The following is a 20,493-nucleotide window of genomic DNA, read 5'->3' as shown; positions in this document are numbered from 1 at the left end:
TGTTTGCAGTAAAACGTCAAGTTTGGTGTCCGTATTTCATTATTGTTAAAATCGTCGTTCACAAGGCAAAGCATGAAAAAACTATATTTTCGTGAAACTCTAGTTATTGTGCCTTTGAACGACAAAACAAAGCTCTCGAAGGCTTTGAGAGAACTGTAACCATTTTTTTTATCTCAACAAAGGAAGGCCCACCGTCCATTGCACTGGCGCCATCTGCTGGTCAAGTACGAGCTCTCTCTCCAAGGAGAAAGCTCAAAATAATGCTAGGAATGGATGCACCCAATACATTTACAATGTTTAACTTTTAAATCAAGAACAATTTTTAATTTAAACTATATTTTTACAATACAATTATTAAAATGATAATGTATAAATATGACAATATATTTTGAAATAAAATTAGGATAATATTAGCGCCTATACGGAACTTCAATAAAATATCTCAGAAAATAAGGAGAATACGATAGCCCCTTTCCCTAACATATTAGTCACATTTCCTACTTAAATACTTTTTTATCGCTAGAAAAGGTGCATTGGCCGCTGCAGTTAAAAGCATTTTTAAATTGAGCATACTCAAAGGTAAGAATGTATAAAATACCTTTTTTCTGAAATCAAGAATATACAGAACAAAACATAATACTAAATACTAACAGTACAACAGTATTTGGAAAAGGCAACAACACAGGTAAAATATACAAACCATCAATATAAAAGAGGACCATTATTATTCCACAAGATTCATTATACAAAAACATTCAATGCAGAACAAATTCAAACAGTTTTTAATAGTTTTATTGGTGCACCGAAATTATATTCTAATAATTTCCGTATTTTCATAAAATTCCTTTACATGACGTAATGACGTCCGTTCTTGATCACGAGGCGCGTTCACTTGGAAACGGGCTGCTGTATTTCGATATTGTATTGTCGTAAAGCTTCCGAATTGACTTGGGTCAGCCAGCCATCATAAGTATAGGAGGTGACGCCTGATTGAGCTTTGCGCTTCGGCGACAACAAAAGAGCAATCATGACGAGTGAGTGTTGTATTTTTATTAATTTTATTGACATGCTCTCAGTTTCTACTATTATTACTGAAAGCACTTCAGTAGGAAGCCAAATACAGAAGCGGTACGGTACAAGGCTAACTAACGTTAGCTGCCAGCTAGCTTATTCTGTATAGAGTCCACGAAATTAAATCACAAGATAAACTCGTTAAACAAGTCTGATGCTGGTTTATGGTGATATTGCCGATTAGTATTTATTATTTACACTGCGACACGGAAAACGTTTCACAGAATTTGTGCAAAAGTTATTTTTTGGGGGTGAAAAGTTGACAGACGTTTCACATTACCAAACTTAAATGATGTTGTCAGTAATATTTCACTAGCAATGCCAGCGGGCAAAATTCGTTTTGGAGCGGTGGACAAAATGTTTCAGAAGATCAGGAAGTTGTTTATTTCGTGGTGCTGTCGATAGTTTTGACGGTTTTTGTATCTATGTTATTGTTATGAAAGCTCTCTGGCGCCCTCATTGCCACGTCGCCTCACTACTACAAATGTCTGTGTTTTCCATCATACTCTACACATGTTAAACGGTACAACATCAATGTTGCTTACCTTAAAAACACACTTGCTGATACTGAGTAGATTTGCCAGTTACTGACTGGAGATTTTAAACCGAGTGTTATGTTGCTCATCCCATCCTGTTTGCAATCTCTGTATATTCAAAGCAGTAAAGTATAAATAAGTCATGAAGAGTGTTGCGATGTCTCATTCTGCAGGGGGAAATCAGCGTGAACTTGCCCGTCAGAAGAATGCCAAGAAACAAAACGAGCATACCAAAGGGAAGAGAAATGAAGATGGCCTCTCAGCAGCTGCCCGAAAGCAAAGGTATAAAGATAATAACAACTAGCAGATACGAGGAATTGCGGAGCGCATCATGCTGAGTGTGAACTGTTTTTTTTTTTTATTTATTCCAGAGATGCTGAAATCATGCAGCAGAAGCAAAAAAAGGCAAACGAGAAAGGGGACCCTAAAGGCAAATAACCAGTGAATGGCGCATCGATCGACATGGCATCCTGATTTTTTTCTTTTGTCAAGAGAGACTATCTGTCATTGTGTAGATGTGGAGACTTTGATTCTTTAATGTTTCAACCCAAACTCCATAATGTGCTTGAAAGGGCATATCAACTATACAGTACATAATGATTTGTGTTCAGTGATGGAGGAGAGTTTTTTTTTATGTTCGAATAATCAGAGCAAGCCCAAATTATGGGAATCTCAAAAATGTCTGGACTGACATTGTAATCTTGTATTTTTGTATTAAGTGCCCTTCTTAATAAAATGTACATTTTAATTCACACCTAGAAATTAAACTTATCCCTGTAACGTGTGTATTATGGTTCAGTGTTTTTAACCATTCGCAAAGTTTTTATTTAATTCTTTGCTTTTTTTTAAATACAGACTAACCTGTGGTGTTCAGATACGGTTTATGGTTACTGCTTGATAGACATCACTGAAGTAGCCACTTGTCTTTGTACACTCCGTAAACAGCAAAAAACGAATTTGGATGTTATTTTTAACATGATTTCGAGGCGCTATAACGCAGACTATTACTTTTGATTTACTGTGGCGTTTTTGGACGGCGATTCGTTTACTAAAGTATCGATTACACTACAGCTGCTCTAATAAAACAGCGCCAAGATTTAGTCTCAAGAAAGGTAACAAACGCTTCAGCCCACTTCTATAATTCATATCGGACCAATCAGCTGCGAGGAAAGCTACGCAAGCAAACCCATTCTTAAAGCATGCGTAGTAGCGGCAAAATGGCTTCGCCGTACATGGAGAATCCTGTAGACATCGGAGCCCAGATTGTACAAAGGGCTTTACGCAGGGAAAGAGTTATAAGAGATAAACAAAACCCACTGGCATTCTCTGATGAACATTTATACGAGCGATACAGATTTTCCGCGGAGGGGATGTTATATCTTTGTCGGCTTCTTGAGCCCCATATTAAAAACCCTACGCGGCGAAGCCACGCGACCACCGTCCCGCAGATGATTTGTATCGCTTTGCGGTTCTTTGCCAGTGGCACATACTTGTATGAAGTGGGCGATGCCGAGAAGCTCAGCAAAAACACAGTTTGCCGAACTATTCGTAGAGTGGTTATAGCGCTCCAGAGATACATAAACACTTTCATTGCGTTCCCTGGACATCTACCCACTGTGACCATAAAAGAAGGCTTTTCTGAAATAGCTGGTAAGGTGGGTTAGTACACTAGCATACTACCAATAATGGACGCAAGTTGCCGCTAAACTGATGTTTTTGATGTTTTGAAAGGATTTCCTAGAGTTATTGGAGCAATACATTGCACGCACATTCCAATCTCTACTCCAACAAAACAAATTGAGGCTGATTATCTTAACAGAAACGCTACTCATAGCCTCAACGTTCAGGTAGGTGCATGCGTTTATTTTCATGATAATGTATGTATGCATGATAATCTAAACCATGGGGCTCACCTACAGTGTGTGGCTTACAGATGACTTGTGACCATCAGTGTATGATCACAAGTCTGGATGCGAGATGGCCTGGCTCTGTGATTGACACCCACATTTTTGAGAAGTCTTTGTTGTGTCAGCGCTTTGAAGAAGGTATGATGAATTAGGACAACCGTGCACAACATCTGAATGAACTGTGGCATTGTGACACGCTTCTCTCTTCTGCTCATTGACAGGGCTGTTTGATGGTCTGCTGGTGGGAGACAGAACTTACGTGTGTCAGAGCTTTTTGATGACTCCCTATCCTGACCCTGAGACAAAACCACAACATGACTTTAACATGGCCCTCAGTCAAACCAGGCTCAAGATAGACGTGACTCTTGCCATTTTAAAGGCACGGTTTAACTGTCTTCGTGACCTAAGAGTGTCACCAGAGCGGGCATCTCAGATCATAGGTGCCTGTGTTATCCTTCACAACATAGCCACTATAAGGAAGGAGCAGGTGCCGAATGAATATCAATTCCCACCTGATGATACAGACCCCTTCACACAGGACCATCCAACTGGCAGAGCTGTCAGAGATGCAATCACAGCAGAATATTTTACCTAGCGTTCAGCAAAATGGCCAACATGTTTACACATGTTCCATAACTGCCTTTCATATTGTTATAAATAAACGTTTCTGTTATATATATGTACTGTTTATATGTATAGATAATTGTACTATTCAGAACTATTTTGACTTCGAAAAAATGTTCATGTGAGATTTTTTTTTTTTGTATCTGTATAATGTATTACAAATGTATATATCTTATTTCGAGTAAAGAAATGTAAAAAAAAATTGTGCCAGTTTGAGTTTATGCAAAATTTTATTTTGCATGTCAGACAGTGGAGACACTCTTTCAGACGCTATTTTCATCTCTTCATTACTGTACAAACCTTGGTTACGATATTAAATTTGATGTTGACAGTGGCCTACCTCATTTACAGCTTACAAATACTGGTAGAAAAAATAAAGTGCATGAATGTACAATGTAAAACAACAGTAAAACAGTGTCAAATTATAAAAGATCGCAATCTACTTTACATTTTCCATTCAAAACACACAAGCTGAAAACACAGTGGAATGTAGCACATGATTAAACAACATCAAACATGTCATGGTTAATGTGGATTAAAAAGACTTTTCCAAGTGGAACAGATGTCTATAATAGCAACATTAGTGCATGGGTGTGTTTGAAGTCTGGAATACCCATAAATGAACATAACCTGTAATGTACTTCTGCTTATTCTTTTTTCCTTAAAAACAAGCTGCAAATTTACAGACGTTTTCAGCCTTTTCCCATTGCATTAACCACTCCTCCATTACCACGCTCTACCAAAATACCAAGCATACTGTTTATACTGTAATATTGTATCATTATACAGTACCGTTACCTCGTTTCTGCCTGTATAGATTCCATCTATATTCTGTACCAAACACAATAACCAACCAGCCTATGTGGCAAAACAGAATCACAATTTTTTTGTGCTTTACATTCCCATATAACTCTTCAGATGTACATTCAAGGGTTAAATTTCTTAACGCTCGCGCACGCTTGCTACATTTGATCTTAAAGCAAATATAATTATTTATTTCATAATTACTCCACTTTTAATAGTTCCATATACACATTATACCATTATTTAACACCAGGCACTTTACTAACATGAACTCATTAGAATAACAGAATAGAAAACACCAAAATACTAAGAAAATAAACAATAAAACGGAAATTAAAAGGTAATAAATAAAAATAATAGCAGATTTCTAAGCTGCTAAGAAAGTAACCGTGTTCTATAACACTAACAAGCAACTTGGACTGAACTGCCTGGTGTTCAATGCCAGTATAATGAGAGTATGGACTATATGTTTAATAGTCAAATCTCAAATTTAGAGTACCCCATTAAACACCTGCACATAAAAAAGCAAAGGAATACAAACAAACATATAGAACAGTCTTCTCACCTTGAGTTAGGCATCATTACTCTTTGTCTTGGCAGTGATAATAGCACCAGTACCATTCATAAAACACGAGGCTCATTGCCCATCTCTCTCCTGTTCAACCATCTGGTCCACCCTTCCTTGGATTGTAGTTTCCGATCTCTAATGTATCAGCGCACTCATAACAACACAATAAACTGTGTCATATTTTAACATGTAACATGAAAGAGTGAAGGAGATGTGGGTAGATTTGAGGGCATTGTCTTAAACAACTACAATTTGGCAGTACACACACTGAGCATGTCCCATCTATTTTTTTTTTTGCTCAGGGCTCAGTACGCTTAGTCTTCAAGAAAGCTGCCCATTGAATGTACCAAGTGAACATTAAGAGAGTTAGACTTTTTATGCGTTATTATGGAAATTCATCGGAAACGTCAGTATTTTACACCACAGAGTCTCTGATCTCAGAGCCCAGTCGTACTCGTGGCCGAGGGCTAATGTCACTGACTTCCACGTGAGTCTCTTTAAAGCCATTCTGTGGTGTTTGGGCAAGTGTTTGTGCCTCCTTGGAGTTGTTCTGCGTGCTTGTCTCAGCAATTATGTAACCACAATTATCCTCCAATGTCTGGTAGCTTTTGTGGTCGGATGGGGAGGTTGGAAGCGCACCAGGATTGAGGGGTAAATTCTCCCCAGGCTTGACTGTGCTCTTTTGGGCTCCTGCAGTTTGCTCTCCTCCTCTCAGTACCTCCTTCATCCGGCCCCTGTGTCGATACGCTACAGACAGTCCAAACGAAAGCACACAAACAGCTAACAGCACACACACTACTGCCAGCTCGGTGCCATACGTCTTTATGCGCAGCTGAGCGAAATGCGCTGATTCACCGGACAAGACGTCCGAAGATATGCTTTGGATTATAAGACGTGCATCCATCCGCCCTGTATTAGTTGTGGTCTCAGATAAGGGCTCTGCCTTCACACAGTAATTGGCCAAGAGTTGCCTGAAGCCATGTTCTTCTGACCAACACGAGAAGACCTCATTGCCGCCTGCATGGCCGCTGACTACTAACCCACCGTCCGGGCTTGGGAACAGAAAATGTCCTACATCTGGCTTGTATGACCACTTCCTTTGAGCATGGTTGGAGCGAAGATTGCAGGGCAGCAGGCGAAGAGTATTAGCTGGGACGGTAATGAGCTCGCAATCAGATTCTTGGGAACTTGGGAAAGAACGTGGTAACACTAGAAAGAGAGGAAGACAGATGGGTGTTATGAGATATTCAGACGGATGACAGATGCTTGTATATGTCGGGATTTGTAGGTTTACCTGAACTCTCAGTGTATATTTTGCTGTTACATTTTAAAGCGTCTGCCTTCTTGATATCCTGCTGCCATTGGCTGAAATATGCAAAGGAAGGTAGAAATTGGTACTGAAAATTATTACTGTAGCAGATGCTCTGGAAAAGGGAAAGAAAGGCGACTTACTCTTGTGGTGGGATACGTGTGACGTCAGCACAGTGTGTGCCTGTCCAGGCACAGTATGGGTCTCTGGCCAAAACACACTCGCCACAGTTGTTATGGAAACTGCAGTTTGCTACTGGCAGCTGCACAATACCAGAGTGTGACGACACAAATAACAAACCCTGTTTGTTGAGAGAGAGAGGGTTCAAAGTAAGAGAGTGAAATGAATGCTTTGTGGAGCACAAAGGCAAGTAAAATTTGTAAAGGTTTGATCACATACACTACCATTCAAAAGTCTAGGGTCAATACAATACAAGAAATTCGTAATTTTGTTCAACAAGGATGCGGTAAAATGATAAAAACCGACATTTGCAATGTCACAAAAATATATTTCAAATTAATTCTGTTACGTTCGACTTTCTGTTCATAGAAAAGGTAGAAAAACAAAGAGCATAACTTTTCAACAGTAACTTTTTATGTTCAGTAACACTTTCTGTTAATTTATGTTTACAAATTGTAAAGAGTTACTGCATAAACACACACACACACACCTTAGCTGAATCCAGCTCTATGTTTTGTACAGGTTGTTGCTCTGGGAAAAGCTGAATCTCCTCAATGATGTGCATCATACCGGCTACATTCACAGCCTTCTGCAAACGTCCATCATCTGACAAATCACAGAGCACAACATCAACAGCCATTTCGAAGCAGAAATATAATTACAGAAAATCAAAAAAAAAACCCCACATACCTGTGCCGATGAACATCACGTCATAAGCTCTGTGGAGGCCTTGCACTTGGTGTACAGCAATTTGTGTGTAGTGCACAGAGTGTGTGAAGAGCACAGGCTGACTTTTGACAGGACTGTCCATCAGGAAGTGGTCTTTCACAAAGTTTAGCACCTTATCTGGCATATCAAGGGATGAGTCAATTCCCAGCTGCCTTGAAGCATTAGTGATACACTGTAGAAAGGACAAAAAAATCTTTACAAAAAGCTTCAAAGAAAAGATCCTCCACTTTTATAGAACCAGTAAAGTGTATACGTGGAAGTGTGTTATCTTACCATTCCAGGCCGTGGTTCAGGTACAGAGTGTGTGTATGTGTACCACTGCTGTGTTTCTCGGTTCACCTCTTTGTAACGGCCACTGAAGGATTTTTCTACCTGATCCATGCTGAACACACACACCGCTGAACTGCCTGCCAGACCTTTACTCCTACAAAACATAACAACAAATTAGCAATGTTACATTTAGTTTCCAGTATGATTAAATAACATCCTCTCCCTTCAAGCATATCTTCCTTTGCCACTCTACATGTTTTTGCTCACCACTGAGAAGTAAAGACTGCATATAGGAGTGTGTTTTTCTTGCGCTGGGCTGGAAGCACATATACATCCTGTATGATGTTGAAAGGAAAGCCATCGTCCGGTAAAGAACACAACAGTTGAGCTTTCAGAAATGTGGTCCATTTCTTCTGCAGGACTCTCTCACCACCTTGATCCTCCTGAGGTCGCACACGAAACAAACAAACTATTTACAATTTCCAAACGAGACATAGTCTCAATAATTCATAATATTTAAAAAAAGACCGCTAGGGGGCATCATAACTCCAGCCCTGGTTTCACAGCATAAATGCGGTACTATAGTAATGTGTAATCATAACATGGTACTGAATGTATACCACAGTATTTATATAATTGTCCAGAACATTGTAATACCATAGTAATAGTACATGTCTAACACAAAACATGGTACTCCCATGGGAAGCATCGGTGGGAGGGAAAGTAACGCACATGTGAGCATTAATAGGGTAAAGTTCACAGTCTCCTGTGATTCACCTTGTTCATCAGCTTTTTAAGTTAACATCAAACTAATGTGACCAGACACCCAAGTTTTACAGGTGTCCAGGGTTATAACAATTAACTAAAAATAGCTATCCTGGTTCGTCTGTTAAACTCAATGACTTTATTACACTGTAACAGCTTTGCACTGTTACAGTGTATTATATGTATTAAGTGTAAATGAACAACGTGTACTCTTTCTTCATGTTAACTGCAACCAGAAGATTTATTTGTCACCTAAGGTCTGTCCTAAAGAAAATTAAGCTAATTTAAATACCAGTTTTCTAAAATCTAGCTTCTTATTCATTAACTCTGTCCAAAAGGTGACAAAAAACATATTTAAGAGAAAGTCAGAGCAAGTCTTTAAATTTTAATAAAAAGACTATTAAGACTATATAATGTACTGTGCACTAATGGATTATGCATAACACCAGGAAACATTGTAATATTTATGTTGACCTTTAGAGCTAAAGCAGAATGTGTTGAAGAATGTTTAGAAGATAAAGAACATGCTTAAGTGAATAGTGATACTGGAAATATTGGCATTTGTGCACGCATGTGTCTGTACGTGTTCTTTCTCAGGTTTATGCTGACTTTATCAACAGTGTGTGAACTGCTTAAACAATCCATCTTACCTTACACACACGTGCAATCCTGGACACTATGGTGTTATCAAAGAAGTCAAACTCTTTCCCCGTTTCGCTGAAGAAAAAGTAGATCTGATCATCACTTCTCTCGCTGTCCGAACCTGTAATATGTGCAGAACCTACAAACGCCGGGTCTAACAGACCGCAGCACACACAAATAAAAACACTTTCAAAAATCATATTTCAGAAAACAAAATAGCATTAACGTTTATTTAACCTCAGTATCAGTCAGCGATCATTTGTTTTTACCATGCGTGAGAAAGCAGGGTTCTGTAATCACTGATGCTGGCATTTATTTTTAGATATTTATCTCTTAAGAAGTCCCTTGTGAGGAAGTGTGTGTGTTTGTATATATTTACCCTGGAGCCAGTTGAGAGAGTTCTCCGTTTTAAGAGGGGTGCCAGACCCTAGACTCCTATATATGGTGGGTTCATTTCCCTGGAAGTTACTGACAGTGGCAGTGTACAGTTCCCCATCTGTAACACAACAAAAATACAAGTGCTCACTAACACTAAAGCAGCATGTTTATATATGAAGTTCAAACAACATGATTGCATTGTTTTTGCATGAGCATACTCACCAACTGTAATAGCTGTAGATCTGTATTCTGGATTAAATGGACAGCGTCCACGTCCGTCCTCCATAACGTGTTCCCCCTTTTCATCTCTTTCCAGAGAGAAACTTGAAATGTTCTACAGAATTTCCAGAAAAACATGGAGAAACAGTTAGAACAAATGATACCAGATGCATTCACACAAAAGGATCGATGATATTAAAAAAAAAAAACTATAAAAAAAATGTATTTAAATCTAATTAATTTATTATGAAGTAGATTGATAGATTGTCATATTTTATCTAGACAATCTACTTATTTACAGTCTTTTTATCTATTCTGATTAAGAGAAAAAAATTCTTTTTAAAATGTATGAAAAATGCACAGTAAATGTTTACTTTTATCCTAAATGTTTTTTTTTTTTTTTTTAAGTTGGTTAAAGGATACAGTTAAATATCATTGAACATCATAAAGAGAAAAAAATGTCTCACAATGTAAGCACAGATGGGGCTGAAGGCATACGTCCCACACACATACAGGTGTGTGCTGTTCAGACGCAGTAAAATCTTGATGTAGTTGAAACAATCAGTCTGTAACACATGAAAGACAGGTTATTTTTGTTTGCTGTTAATATATTATTTCACATTTATATTAAAAACCACCACGTACCTGGGGGTCCTTTCCCTTGAAGATACACTCTTTCCTCTTCGAGTCAGGAGTGTTCCATGTGAGCTGGAAAAGATGCAAAACATTGCTGAGTAACATGAAAATACACTCCTACACACTACTACAATCATCCTCTCACACACTTACAGTTTTCTGCAGATACGTCACGCTGATGTTGTCCAGGCTGAGAGAGAATATGTTCTCCCTGGCTCCCACGTAGATCTTGTTTTCATCTGGGCTCAGCAGAAGGCTTGAATAGTTATACACACCATCCACAGAGAACTCTCTCACTGATCGTCCTTGTGCATCTGAACACACACACACACACACACACACACACAGGCAAAAATGTTACTTCAAATACGCAGCTTTAATTGACTTCATTAAAAGAACAAAAAAGCTTGCTTCTGACAAAGCTTTTTCTCACATGTATACTTCACTAACAGGCCAAATTCTTACAGTACATTCAAAATTCATCCTCACAAGGAATGCATCTTCAAAACTACAAAAAAACTACCTGGCACACAAACCAACCATTTAAAATTAAGACGGTTCGCATGTCCAGGTTTTCCTGCCATGGCACACAGGTCACTAACGTCAGTGTTTACTCACATAAAACCCTTTACAAGCCGTTCGGTTCTAAGTACAACCATTACATTTGCATTTTCAACCTCAAATGATTAATGAGGATGGCTGTTACTCTGATACAGTACACCAGCCAGGGTTTGCAAATGGTTCTAATAGCTCTTGTAAATGTTTACAATCAAGGATTAAACTCTCCTGTGTGTTTGGCTAAGATGAGTGAACGCAACATTTGGAACAGTCTCATAATGGGTCTTTCGGGAATAAGAAACATCATGGCAATTCAAGTAGCCTTTAAATTGAGCTAAATTATTTCAGATGAGTGGGAGTCTGAGGGAATCTGGGCCAGCAGAGCTTCTTCTACGCAATACAGCGCTCGTTACTGCTTTTGTAATGTGTTTTTATATTTGTTTATTCACTTATTTTAAACACTTCTGGCACTACAATGATAATGTATTTCCACAAAACATATTCCAACGAAACTGTTTTCATTAATAATAAAAAAAAACATTAATAATAAAAAAAAATATTTCCAACCAAATCGGCATATTAGAATGGTTTCTTAAGGATCACGAGGGACACTGAAGAAATGATTCCATCACAAGAATAAAAGGGATTTTAACTATATGACAAAAAAGAAAACAGTTGAACTCTAATATTTAACACCATTTCATTTTTTACAGTATTTTTCTATCAAGTAAATGCAGCCTCGGTGAAAAATTCATGGAATAAGCAACAGTGTGACTGAAGCTTTAGGTGGGATTATTATAATAATACATAAATTGTGATAAAATGTAAATAAGAATGTATCTGTGAAATAATGAATAGCTGATTCATGCACTCACTGTATGAGAAACTGATGCGTGCTGTGACATCATCTTCACTCGCCGTGGTTGCTTGTAAGACTCCAGCCAAAAAAATCCATATGGTCCAAAACATAAGCCAGACAGAGTTTGTGGTTTCCATGGATACTTTCCACTGGTCTTTACATTTAGTTGCCATGGTTTCGCTTCGCGGTTGAAGATGGTTATATTCCAGGTATCTTCAGTATGTTATGTTTACACCCCGTCGTTGATTCTTACTGGGATTCTAAGGTCACTGAGACCTTGCCATGTTTCAATTATGTCCTCAAAGAGGTCAAAGGTGAAGAGATATCAGATCCTTGTGGGCAAACATTCCTTCTTTTAGAGACTATCTGCGTAGCAAACTCCAATTAGATGGCCTGAAATGTGCAGAGGGAGAAATTTAATCACGTGATCGGACAGAAACTAACACAACAAATCATGCAGCTTCCCTAAGTCTGAATTAAAAATGTCAGAAAACAAATGGGTGCTTCTCAGTTCAAAAGAGAGTGAACTCTACATCCACAACACATGCTTCAGTGTTTTTCTGGGAAAGAGGCTGAATAGCATGTCCTCCTCTGCATGACATTATCCAAACAGAATTTGGAAATACAACAACTCCTCCCTTTTGGCCTGATCGGTTTTAAAGGATGGTACGTCCTGAAAACAGGAAGGGTGCATAGTCTCTGTAGCCTCAAACACAACACACAAATAAAATTACAAAATGCAATACTGATTACACTCATGTTCTCATCTTCTATTTACCTATAATATTTATATTATTTATTTATTTTGTTTTCCTGTTGGAGAAAATTAGATCAGCATTCAAATCCAATTCCAAACAGACTGAAATAAAATAAATCATTAGATAGATCAGGTGACCATTTTGTCTTAAGCAAACAATTTGACAAGATAATATACCACTTTAACAATTTCAGCCATGAAAAATATACAAATATAGATGCATTCCTCTACTATAAACAAAATGACACATAGATGTAACAGAGCTTCAACTTCATTCTGCAGAACTGCCCTGTGCTTCTGTTAAGACTCAAGAGTCAGAACTGGAAGTCAGGCACTTCTAAATGATTAAAGACTGCGGTAAAAATAAATATGTTGCTCACACTTACATGAACTTCAGTTACAGCCGCCCAATCACATTACACACCATTGCATGCACAAAAAACTAAAATATGGCTCAATAAAACTTACTCTACATATAATATATTAATTTTTTTCCAAACTAATAACCCCCTTTTATGTTAAAATTAACTTACTTGGTGCATAATGTTACAAGATGGTGACATCACAACCTGAGGATTTTGTACAGAAGATTATAATTAATTCAAAATGTGATGTAACTCTCTTAATAACCCTCTTATTAAATATTATGCAGTGTGAACAAATCTAAACATACAGCTAAATCTAATAAGTTTTAGCACCATGAGCAAATGTCTTTTCATTGTCACCACAAATGCGATGCACGGCATTGTAAACTACTAAGATCTACAGAAGCCGAAGATACAGAGGTCAAACTTGTTATTTCAACTTCAAAAAGATCTCTGATATATGCAATAAAATTTACAAGCTGTCTAGCATCTTTCCCCTAACACTTTTATTATACTAACTGGAAAGGGCAGTACAACATTGGGCTGCTTTCTTTTACTACTTCCACTTGCACGGCGAGTCCCTAGGGCAAAATGTTCAATAAAGGCTTCTATATCAGTAACTTGTACTGAAACTCCTGAAGATCATCTACAAGTACAAACAACAGGCATTGCACATGAGTACAAGCAGCATGTTCTCAGACTGTTACAAAGCAAAGGATCTTCTCCTGTCCTGAAGTGTGAGAAGAGTCTTCCTCTGACAAAGTAATAAGCCAAATGGAGAGAAGTTATTATTTATTGACTTCCAGCTGACTCAAAACAGAAGAGCTCACACTATCTTTATAAAATAATATAAACATCAAACGTTTCTTTGATAGGACATACAAGGTATTCATTGTCTAGTCCTTATAGTCTTTGATCCAAAAGACTGATGAAGTTCTAAACAGAGCAGAGTTTAAGTAAACAATACAAGTCTGCTTTCATGTGCTCTCTTCACTCACTCAACCACTGAGACCAGCTACAGTTGTTACCTGTTGTTGTTGTTGTTTTAGAAACACTAAGTCTTCTGTCTTTGAATAGAAATATAAAAAAGCTTTCCTCAGTTTTGATGACTTTGTTATAAAATCATCTTTCGTAGAATACAAAAAAAGGTTACACACACACTATTTTCAATAAAACTGTTATCTCAAGTGTTAATCATTATCAAGCCTCCCTTACACTACACTCCAAAGTCACATGGTCTGAAGCAAAAAACAAAGTTAAAAGTCCAGCCAACACAATTAAGGAAGATAATATCAATTTTCAGATTCCACTCATAATTAAACTGATTAATATCAATCAGTAATGTTAATGAATGCACTACTTCTGAAAAAGATAAACACGCTCTAAAGAATGAGTTCTGCAAATATCAGTAGCCGATCAAATATAATATTTCTTCATTTGCTTGGATGCGATCAAGCTTGCTTCAATATCAAAAATGCTAACTTCATTATTCATGGGTGTCTGTTTTAAGCACTATTCCACTTTAACTGAATACTTTAAATAAAGTGACACAGACCTAATATGACAAAACATTATTTGTTACCAAGAGAATTGCTTCACTTTACATACAGTGGTCACATTTGCTCTTTATGGATGTAAACTGCCACTGCCCTGCCCTCGTATTACTACTGACGACTATGCCAAACATCTAAAATGAACGCAACGAAATTATGATAACGTTTCATTAGCAGTTAAGAGCCTCACACAAAAAAAACACAAGTCGAGTTCACAGCTTTTTTTCAGCGCTGTTTTTGCACAGTTCGCCCCGCTTCTAACGTTTATTCTCCCTCACACATACTTGCAGATGTCGACTTTTACTTTCGCGGTGAATGTGTGAGAGCACATACGCACAATCCAGCACCACCTTGTTTATTTGAACCCATTTCCACCCACCTACCCACCCCCAACTCACCACCCACCCACCCTCTACTACCACTACAAACACACGATATATACAGTCTGGATCCTGGTAGCACCTTTTAGCACCAAAGCACTCGTGTTAAACAAAAAATGAATAATTGAATTGACTTACATTAAAAAGTGATGTTTTGCAACAGGTGACTTTGCGCACGCGGCATTCAACAGACAAACGTGGTCGGTCCTACATCTTCTGCGAACAATACTGAATCCTTGATCGCACCTCTTGGTCAATGCACTGCCCCTTTAACTTATTGTTTATAAACGCAACTTACCACCAAAGCGCTTAAAGCCATCACGCCGCTGTCCGAAGCGACTGCAAACTGATGCGAGTCGTGAATGAGCTTTAAGGTTTGTATTCCAGCATGGTTCCTCTCAGTCCCGGTTAACTGTATAAAATTCAGCCGCTGATTTCTTCGCTCATGGATCTACCGCTGAGACACTCGACCCTCCTCCAACCATTCACTGGAGCCACACCTCTAACACACTCACACATCAAACCAGAGGTACTCTCTTTATCCTGAGGTCTGGCAGAGAAACACTATGTTTTATTCATAGTCACAATTGAAACCAATGGGAAACTACACTAAGAATTGCTCAGTTGGTAAAAAATGACCAAAAGTAGTTTTTTTTTTCTTGTCAAGCTATTTTTGGGAATGTAAAGAAATATATACATAAATTGAACAAAAGCATATTTCTGATTAATGTAATTTAATGTAACATACTTTAATAATTTCTATGAAATGTTTTCTTTTTTGTTTGCAGATAATTATATTTTAATGACATTAACAATAACACACACGTTTGTTTTTGTGGCGTAATGGTTTTTATATTGTACAAAAAGTGCGCTATTGCCTTACACCAACCCTACACCTTAAAGGAAACTTTCTGGATTTAAAAAAATAATAAATAAAAATAATTCATTAATTCTGTGTGATTTATATGCGTTTTGAAAAATGGGGACATGGTCACCTTCTCCTTGTAATAATTATGTCATACCAGTGTCATAAAAATTGTGTGCTCATGTCAAAAAAAGCACACACACTCAACAATACAAGCACAAGCACGCACGCACACACACACACACACACACACACACACACACACACACACACACACACACACACACACATATATATATATATATATATATATATATATATATATATATATATATATATATATATATAATAGTTTAAAAATAGCACAGCCAACCAGACAATCTTTAAGGTTTCTGGGACTCTCAAAGTCATTCAAATTGAGGAGAATAATTCACAGTGTAGCATTCAAAGGAAATTACAGGGGATTAGAGGTAGATCAGCAGCAAGGCCCAAAGCTGAGCTCAGGCATCCATGAAATCTCAAGTAAAGTTACGGCAGACTGGCATTAAATGCAGTTTAATACTTCTAATGAGCAGTTGTGCTCTTAGTCAGGAGTTGGTTATCAAAAGGATTTATTCCAACCTCGGGTGGTACAGTCTTTTCCATCGTCTTTTGACTGGTAGTGGCATTCTTTTGATTCATTCACTCTGTTATTGTGTCCAGATTCAGATTCAAAGTTAGAATGTTGCTTTGTTCACCTGGCATTCATTCACCAACTGCACCCTGTTTGTGCAGAAATAACAGAATAAATATAAACTTATGTAAACACAAAAGTGGTTCATCTGTAATGAGGAAGAACCAGAGAGAAAGATTCTTGTTTCTGTGTCAAGCTGTACTGTCTTCTTATTTGTACAGACGCAAGCTCAGCGTCTGTCCTTACCATCTCCTGGCTTGTCTCCTAGGAAACCAGCAACTGTTCGGTCTACTCCACAATTGAACAAATGAGAAATGAGAGCCCTGAGTCATGTGCACAATGGGCTTTCACTTGGTGGACCAAACCAACTTCGTCTAGAATTTTAGGTTTACTACCTAAACATAAACAGCTGGTCTTACTCAGCACTTTTCTTACGCTTTTGTTACCTTATATTGTATAATAGTGAGTCGTCTGTCACAGCTGTGTGCACCTACATTCATAAATATCATGCGGTTTCGAAAAGACTGCAATAGGGAGTACTGTGTAATTTCACATAAATCTCTGAAACATTTGTTTCTTTGGAAGACATACAATTGCACAGCTAGATGGATGACTTATGATGGTCCATCAAATGTGGTTTGGTGTATGAAACATTCATGGACTGAGAGACTAACTGCATTCAGCAGAAAGAGCAGACAGCCAAAATAGTCTAGACATAAGCACTTTTGAGGGGTACTGGAGATGCTCTCAGGATATTTCTGGTACCCCTAATGCACTTGCACCCCCACCCTTCCCACCCCTCTCTCTTGCATATACACACCGAGTACCGCGCGTTTGACTCAGCAAGCCGTCATATCCTCCTCTTCAAATTCAAATCAAATCAAAACATCCAAGAGTCATCGAACTGTTAATGCTTCTAGGAATCGAGCCAGTTCAGAGTGTTGCTGCTGGGCAGTTCTGCCCCTCAGTGCATGGCGTGAACAGTCCGATGAGTTGTGGCAAGGGAGAGGGATATCTTGTGTAAACACAGGGGTTGCATTCCCAGGCGAGGAGACTTGACTGGCGATTATGAACTGACGTTAGTCAGAGTCACCAGCAGTCCATATATATAACTAAATAAACGGTGCCTCCAACCAGCTTACAGGACCAGCCACAATCTGTTGAAAGATACTTTTGGTCAATATTTTATTTTGTATTTCACTGAAAAAAAAGCCTGTTTCTGCCAATAAAAATATATTTGTGACTTATAATCTTTATATCTCAGAAAAAAAGCCAGAAATGCAAGATCTCTGAAAAACATGCGATTGCAAACTCATACGTGAGCATTCATCTTAGAATTGTGGTTCGTGACAAAAGTTGCAACTTTCTTATGACAGAAACAAGCTGTCATAAGGTTTGGAACAACACTAAGGTGATAAATAAATAATGAGAGGTTTTTCATTTTTGTAAGAACTGTCCCCTTAAAACTTTACATCAAAATATTATAGAAATATCCGGAATGGGAATGTGACTATATGAGAATGAGAAGTAGAATATACAAACAGTTTCAAAGCAGCTTGGTCTTCAGCAAAGTTTTTAGTAAACTTGACAGTAATCTCCTTCGTTGAATCTATGTAGGTCAGCTGCACTCTTGAAACAGTAAAACAAGGATAACAGACTAACAGATGATGACCTGACCATTCTGAGACAAGCCAACTCTTAGAAATAATGAGCTGTCATAACAAATTGTTAGTTTGTGATCTGTACACAAAAAATAAATTTGTATTGTGGAGTAACAACAATGCTTTAATGTCATTACTAGAAATACGACTCTGAATCCAAGTATCTGCTTATTTTCTGTTAAGAGGGTACATTTTGGGTCCTTCAGGCTTATTTGCAAGACATATTTGAATGAGAATCGAATAAGAATGGACAGTGCTCTAGGGACCGTTACCTCATCTCTCAGAACAACAAAACAGGAATCAAGTGAGTGAAACCGTGAAAGAAAAAGGGAAAGGGGGTGGGAGACTGTGAGAAGAAGAAAACGACAGAAACTAGGAGCAGGATGTTTAAAGTCAATGCCCTGACCTTTCTTTAGCGGCTCAACAAACTGATTCCAAATTCTCTGTCAGTAACAGGTTAGTTTTAAACAAGTCCAAACTGTATGACTGAACATCTTGACAGAATAAAAAAAATCTCTCCGGATGTCCAAAATGAAAGTAGCACTGACCCTAATAAAAGACCAGTCAGGACATGAAGTGCCGTTTTAGACCTCACTTCTCATCATTAGTTCCACTCAGTATGCCCAAGCCTGATACTAATGAGGGTCTTGTCCTAAAACACTAGGCCAGCTCTGCATGATGGGAACTGGGCTAATACAGACCTGTCAACCTAGAGCTGAATGCCACTCCATTCACTATGTGTGCAGGGGGTGGAGTGTCACCGAATGTGCTCCATGTGTTGTGTGTGTGTGCATGTTCTTTTTATGATTCACTCAGCAATGAACTGCAGCCAGAAACTCTCAAGCTAATCTCTCCCACTGGATCTATACACACCCCGCTGTGGGTGTGGATACACACCCATAGAAGGAGAAAGGCTTCTTTCACACATTCAGAAGTCAAGAGCTGAAATAATGTTCTGGCTTATTGCACTCTAACCACCTGTTGATGTATGTATGTGTTCACGCACATGTATACAGATACATATAAGGGAGCTGTATATTGTAATTCCTGCATTAGAGAGACATTTTGAGTCAGGGCAATTACTCCTTCCAGGTGCATCCCGATTCACAAATGGTCAAGCACACACACAAACACTCAGTCTTCCAGCTTGGAGATCCCACTGGTCACAGATGTTGAGAGGACATGATGCAATGCAAAGAAACAGATCTCCATCTCAGTTCACATCAGCACTAACCCTAAGCAATAACTTCATGGGAATCCAGCAGGCAGAAAAAAAACATGTCAATTAAACACAAATTTTAAAATGCATTATGAAATAATCTTGTATTGGGAATATAAATATTTGACAAAAAAAAATGCATGCTTAATTGTTTGACACTGTACAAACCTTTAACAGAAAATTGTGTATAAGCTAAATGTTTGATATTAGTGCCGTCAGAGAGGTAAATCGCATCCAAAATAAAGGTTTACATAATGTGTTTACAATGTGTGTTTTGCATGTTTATATATATATATATATATATATATATATATATATATATATATATATATATATATATATATATATATATATATATTCTAAATATGTGTATATTTATATATATATTCAAAATATGTGTATATTTATATACACATAATAAATATAAAGTACACATATATTATGTAAACAATTTATTAACTTATTTTAGATGTGATTAATCATCTGACAGTACTATTTGATATACAGATGAGAAACCTTTCCCTCAGTTACTTAAGACCTTTTTCACAAGCACATGATCCACAATCATTAATTCACTTTTTATTCTTCTGCTAAACCCATACTTTGTACTGTTTTACTGTCACACCTAAATCCCTGTTGAAGCATGCAATTTGGCCAATAATGGCTAACTTTGGAACCCTGTTTAACAGCACTTTACACTTGCTACACTGATACAGCATTTCTCACATGGGTCTTTTACCACCACCTATGAATATGGGAATAATTAGGAGGTCATGACTGATAAAGGACAATATGCAGGATGCTATTCCAGGGTTACAAAACAGAACCCCCACCTGCCAATCACCCTTCTTTTAGCAACAATAACTGTATTCTGAATGTCTACAGCATATATTGTATTTGTGCTATTTTGTACATTTTATATTTTGTATGTAAATCTGTCTTGTCTTGTCATCCTGTTGCACTGT

At 37.8% G+C, this 20,493-nt stretch overlaps 3 protein-coding genes across 5 annotated transcripts; 2 read left to right on the top strand and 1 right to left on the bottom strand.

Moving 5' to 3' along the window:
* The first annotated feature begins 891 nt into the window (after positions 1–891).
* Positions 892–2,391, top strand: serf2b (small EDRK-rich factor 2b). Its single transcript, XM_043244661.1, has 3 exons — positions 892–1,034; positions 1,781–1,889; positions 1,979–2,391. The coding sequence occupies exons 1-3, from the start codon at positions 1,028–1,030 to the stop codon at positions 2,043–2,045; spliced, it is 183 nt and encodes a 60-aa protein (XP_043100596.1). The 5' UTR covers positions 892–1,027; the 3' UTR covers positions 2,046–2,391.
* Positions 2,392–2,539: 148 nt separating this feature from the next.
* On the top strand, positions 2,540–5,020 carry harbi2 (harbinger transposase derived 2). Its single transcript, XM_043244660.1, has 4 exons — positions 2,540–3,257; positions 3,339–3,454; positions 3,541–3,652; positions 3,736–5,020. Exons 1-4 carry the CDS (start codon positions 2,807–2,809, stop codon positions 4,107–4,109), a joined length of 1,053 nt encoding a protein of 350 aa, XP_043100595.1. The 5' UTR covers positions 2,540–2,806; the 3' UTR covers positions 4,110–5,020.
* Positions 4,350–15,570, bottom strand: sema4bb (sema domain, immunoglobulin domain (Ig), transmembrane domain (TM) and short cytoplasmic domain, (semaphorin) 4Bb). 3 transcript variants are annotated; one of them, XM_043244659.1, is made up of 16 exons: positions 15,409–15,570; positions 15,249–15,338; positions 12,072–12,448; positions 10,792–10,952; positions 10,648–10,710; positions 10,470–10,568; positions 10,006–10,117; positions 9,785–9,901; positions 9,414–9,559; positions 8,266–8,441; positions 8,002–8,152; positions 7,690–7,900; positions 7,490–7,605; positions 6,963–7,120; positions 6,805–6,875; positions 4,350–6,719 (listed from the first exon to the last, which is right to left on the bottom strand). In XM_043244659.1, the coding sequence occupies exons 3-16, from the start codon at positions 12,226–12,228 to the stop codon at positions 5,926–5,928; spliced, it is 2,532 nt and encodes an 843-aa protein (XP_043100594.1). In that variant the 5' UTR covers positions 12,229–12,448; positions 15,249–15,338; positions 15,409–15,570; the 3' UTR covers positions 4,350–5,925. The 3 variants fall into 3 exon arrangements, with proteins under 3 accessions (XP_043100594.1, XP_043100592.1, XP_043100593.1); XM_043244657.1 differs by having other exon boundaries at positions 15,249–15,570; XM_043244658.1 differs by lacking the exon at positions 15,249–15,338.
* Between the last annotated feature and the right edge of the window lie 4,923 nt (positions 15,571–20,493).

This window comes from Puntigrus tetrazona, chromosome 7 (assembly GCF_018831695.1).
Source record: "Puntigrus tetrazona isolate hp1 chromosome 7, ASM1883169v1, whole genome shotgun sequence".
In the NCBI taxonomy this organism is placed as follows: Eukaryota; Metazoa; Chordata; class Actinopteri; order Cypriniformes; family Cyprinidae; genus Puntigrus; species Puntigrus tetrazona.
Note: the sequence above shows the minus strand (reverse complement) of the source record. Positions and strands in the feature narration are given on the sequence as shown.

Excerpts from the sequence above, each read along its gene's own strand:
- sema4bb (XM_043244657.1), bottom strand. The coding sequence starts at position 12,228 with ATGGCAACTAAATGTAAAGACCAGTGGAAAGTATCCATGGAAACCACA. Across the intron at positions 10,118-10,469 it reads GCCCCATCTGTGCTTACATT|AACATTTCAAGTTTCTCTCT; the intron begins GTGAGACATTTT and ends GAAATTCTGTAG. Across the intron at positions 7,606-7,689 it reads CGTGATGTTCATCGGCACAG|ATGATGGACGTTTGCAGAAG; the intron begins GTATGTGGGGTT and ends GTGATTTGTCAG.
- harbi2 (XM_043244660.1), top strand. The coding sequence starts at position 2,807 with ATGCGTAGTAGCGGCAAAATGGCTTCGCCGTACATGGAGAATCCTGTA. Across the intron at positions 3,258-3,338 it reads AGGCTTTTCTGAAATAGCTG|GATTTCCTAGAGTTATTGGA; the intron begins GTAAGGTGGGTT and ends ATGTTTTGAAAG. Across the intron at positions 3,653-3,735 it reads GTGTCAGCGCTTTGAAGAAG|GGCTGTTTGATGGTCTGCTG; the intron begins GTATGATGAATT and ends GCTCATTGACAG.
- serf2b (XM_043244661.1), top strand. Across the intron at positions 1,890-1,978 it reads GCAGCTGCCCGAAAGCAAAG|AGATGCTGAAATCATGCAGC; the intron begins GTATAAAGATAA and ends TATTTATTCCAG.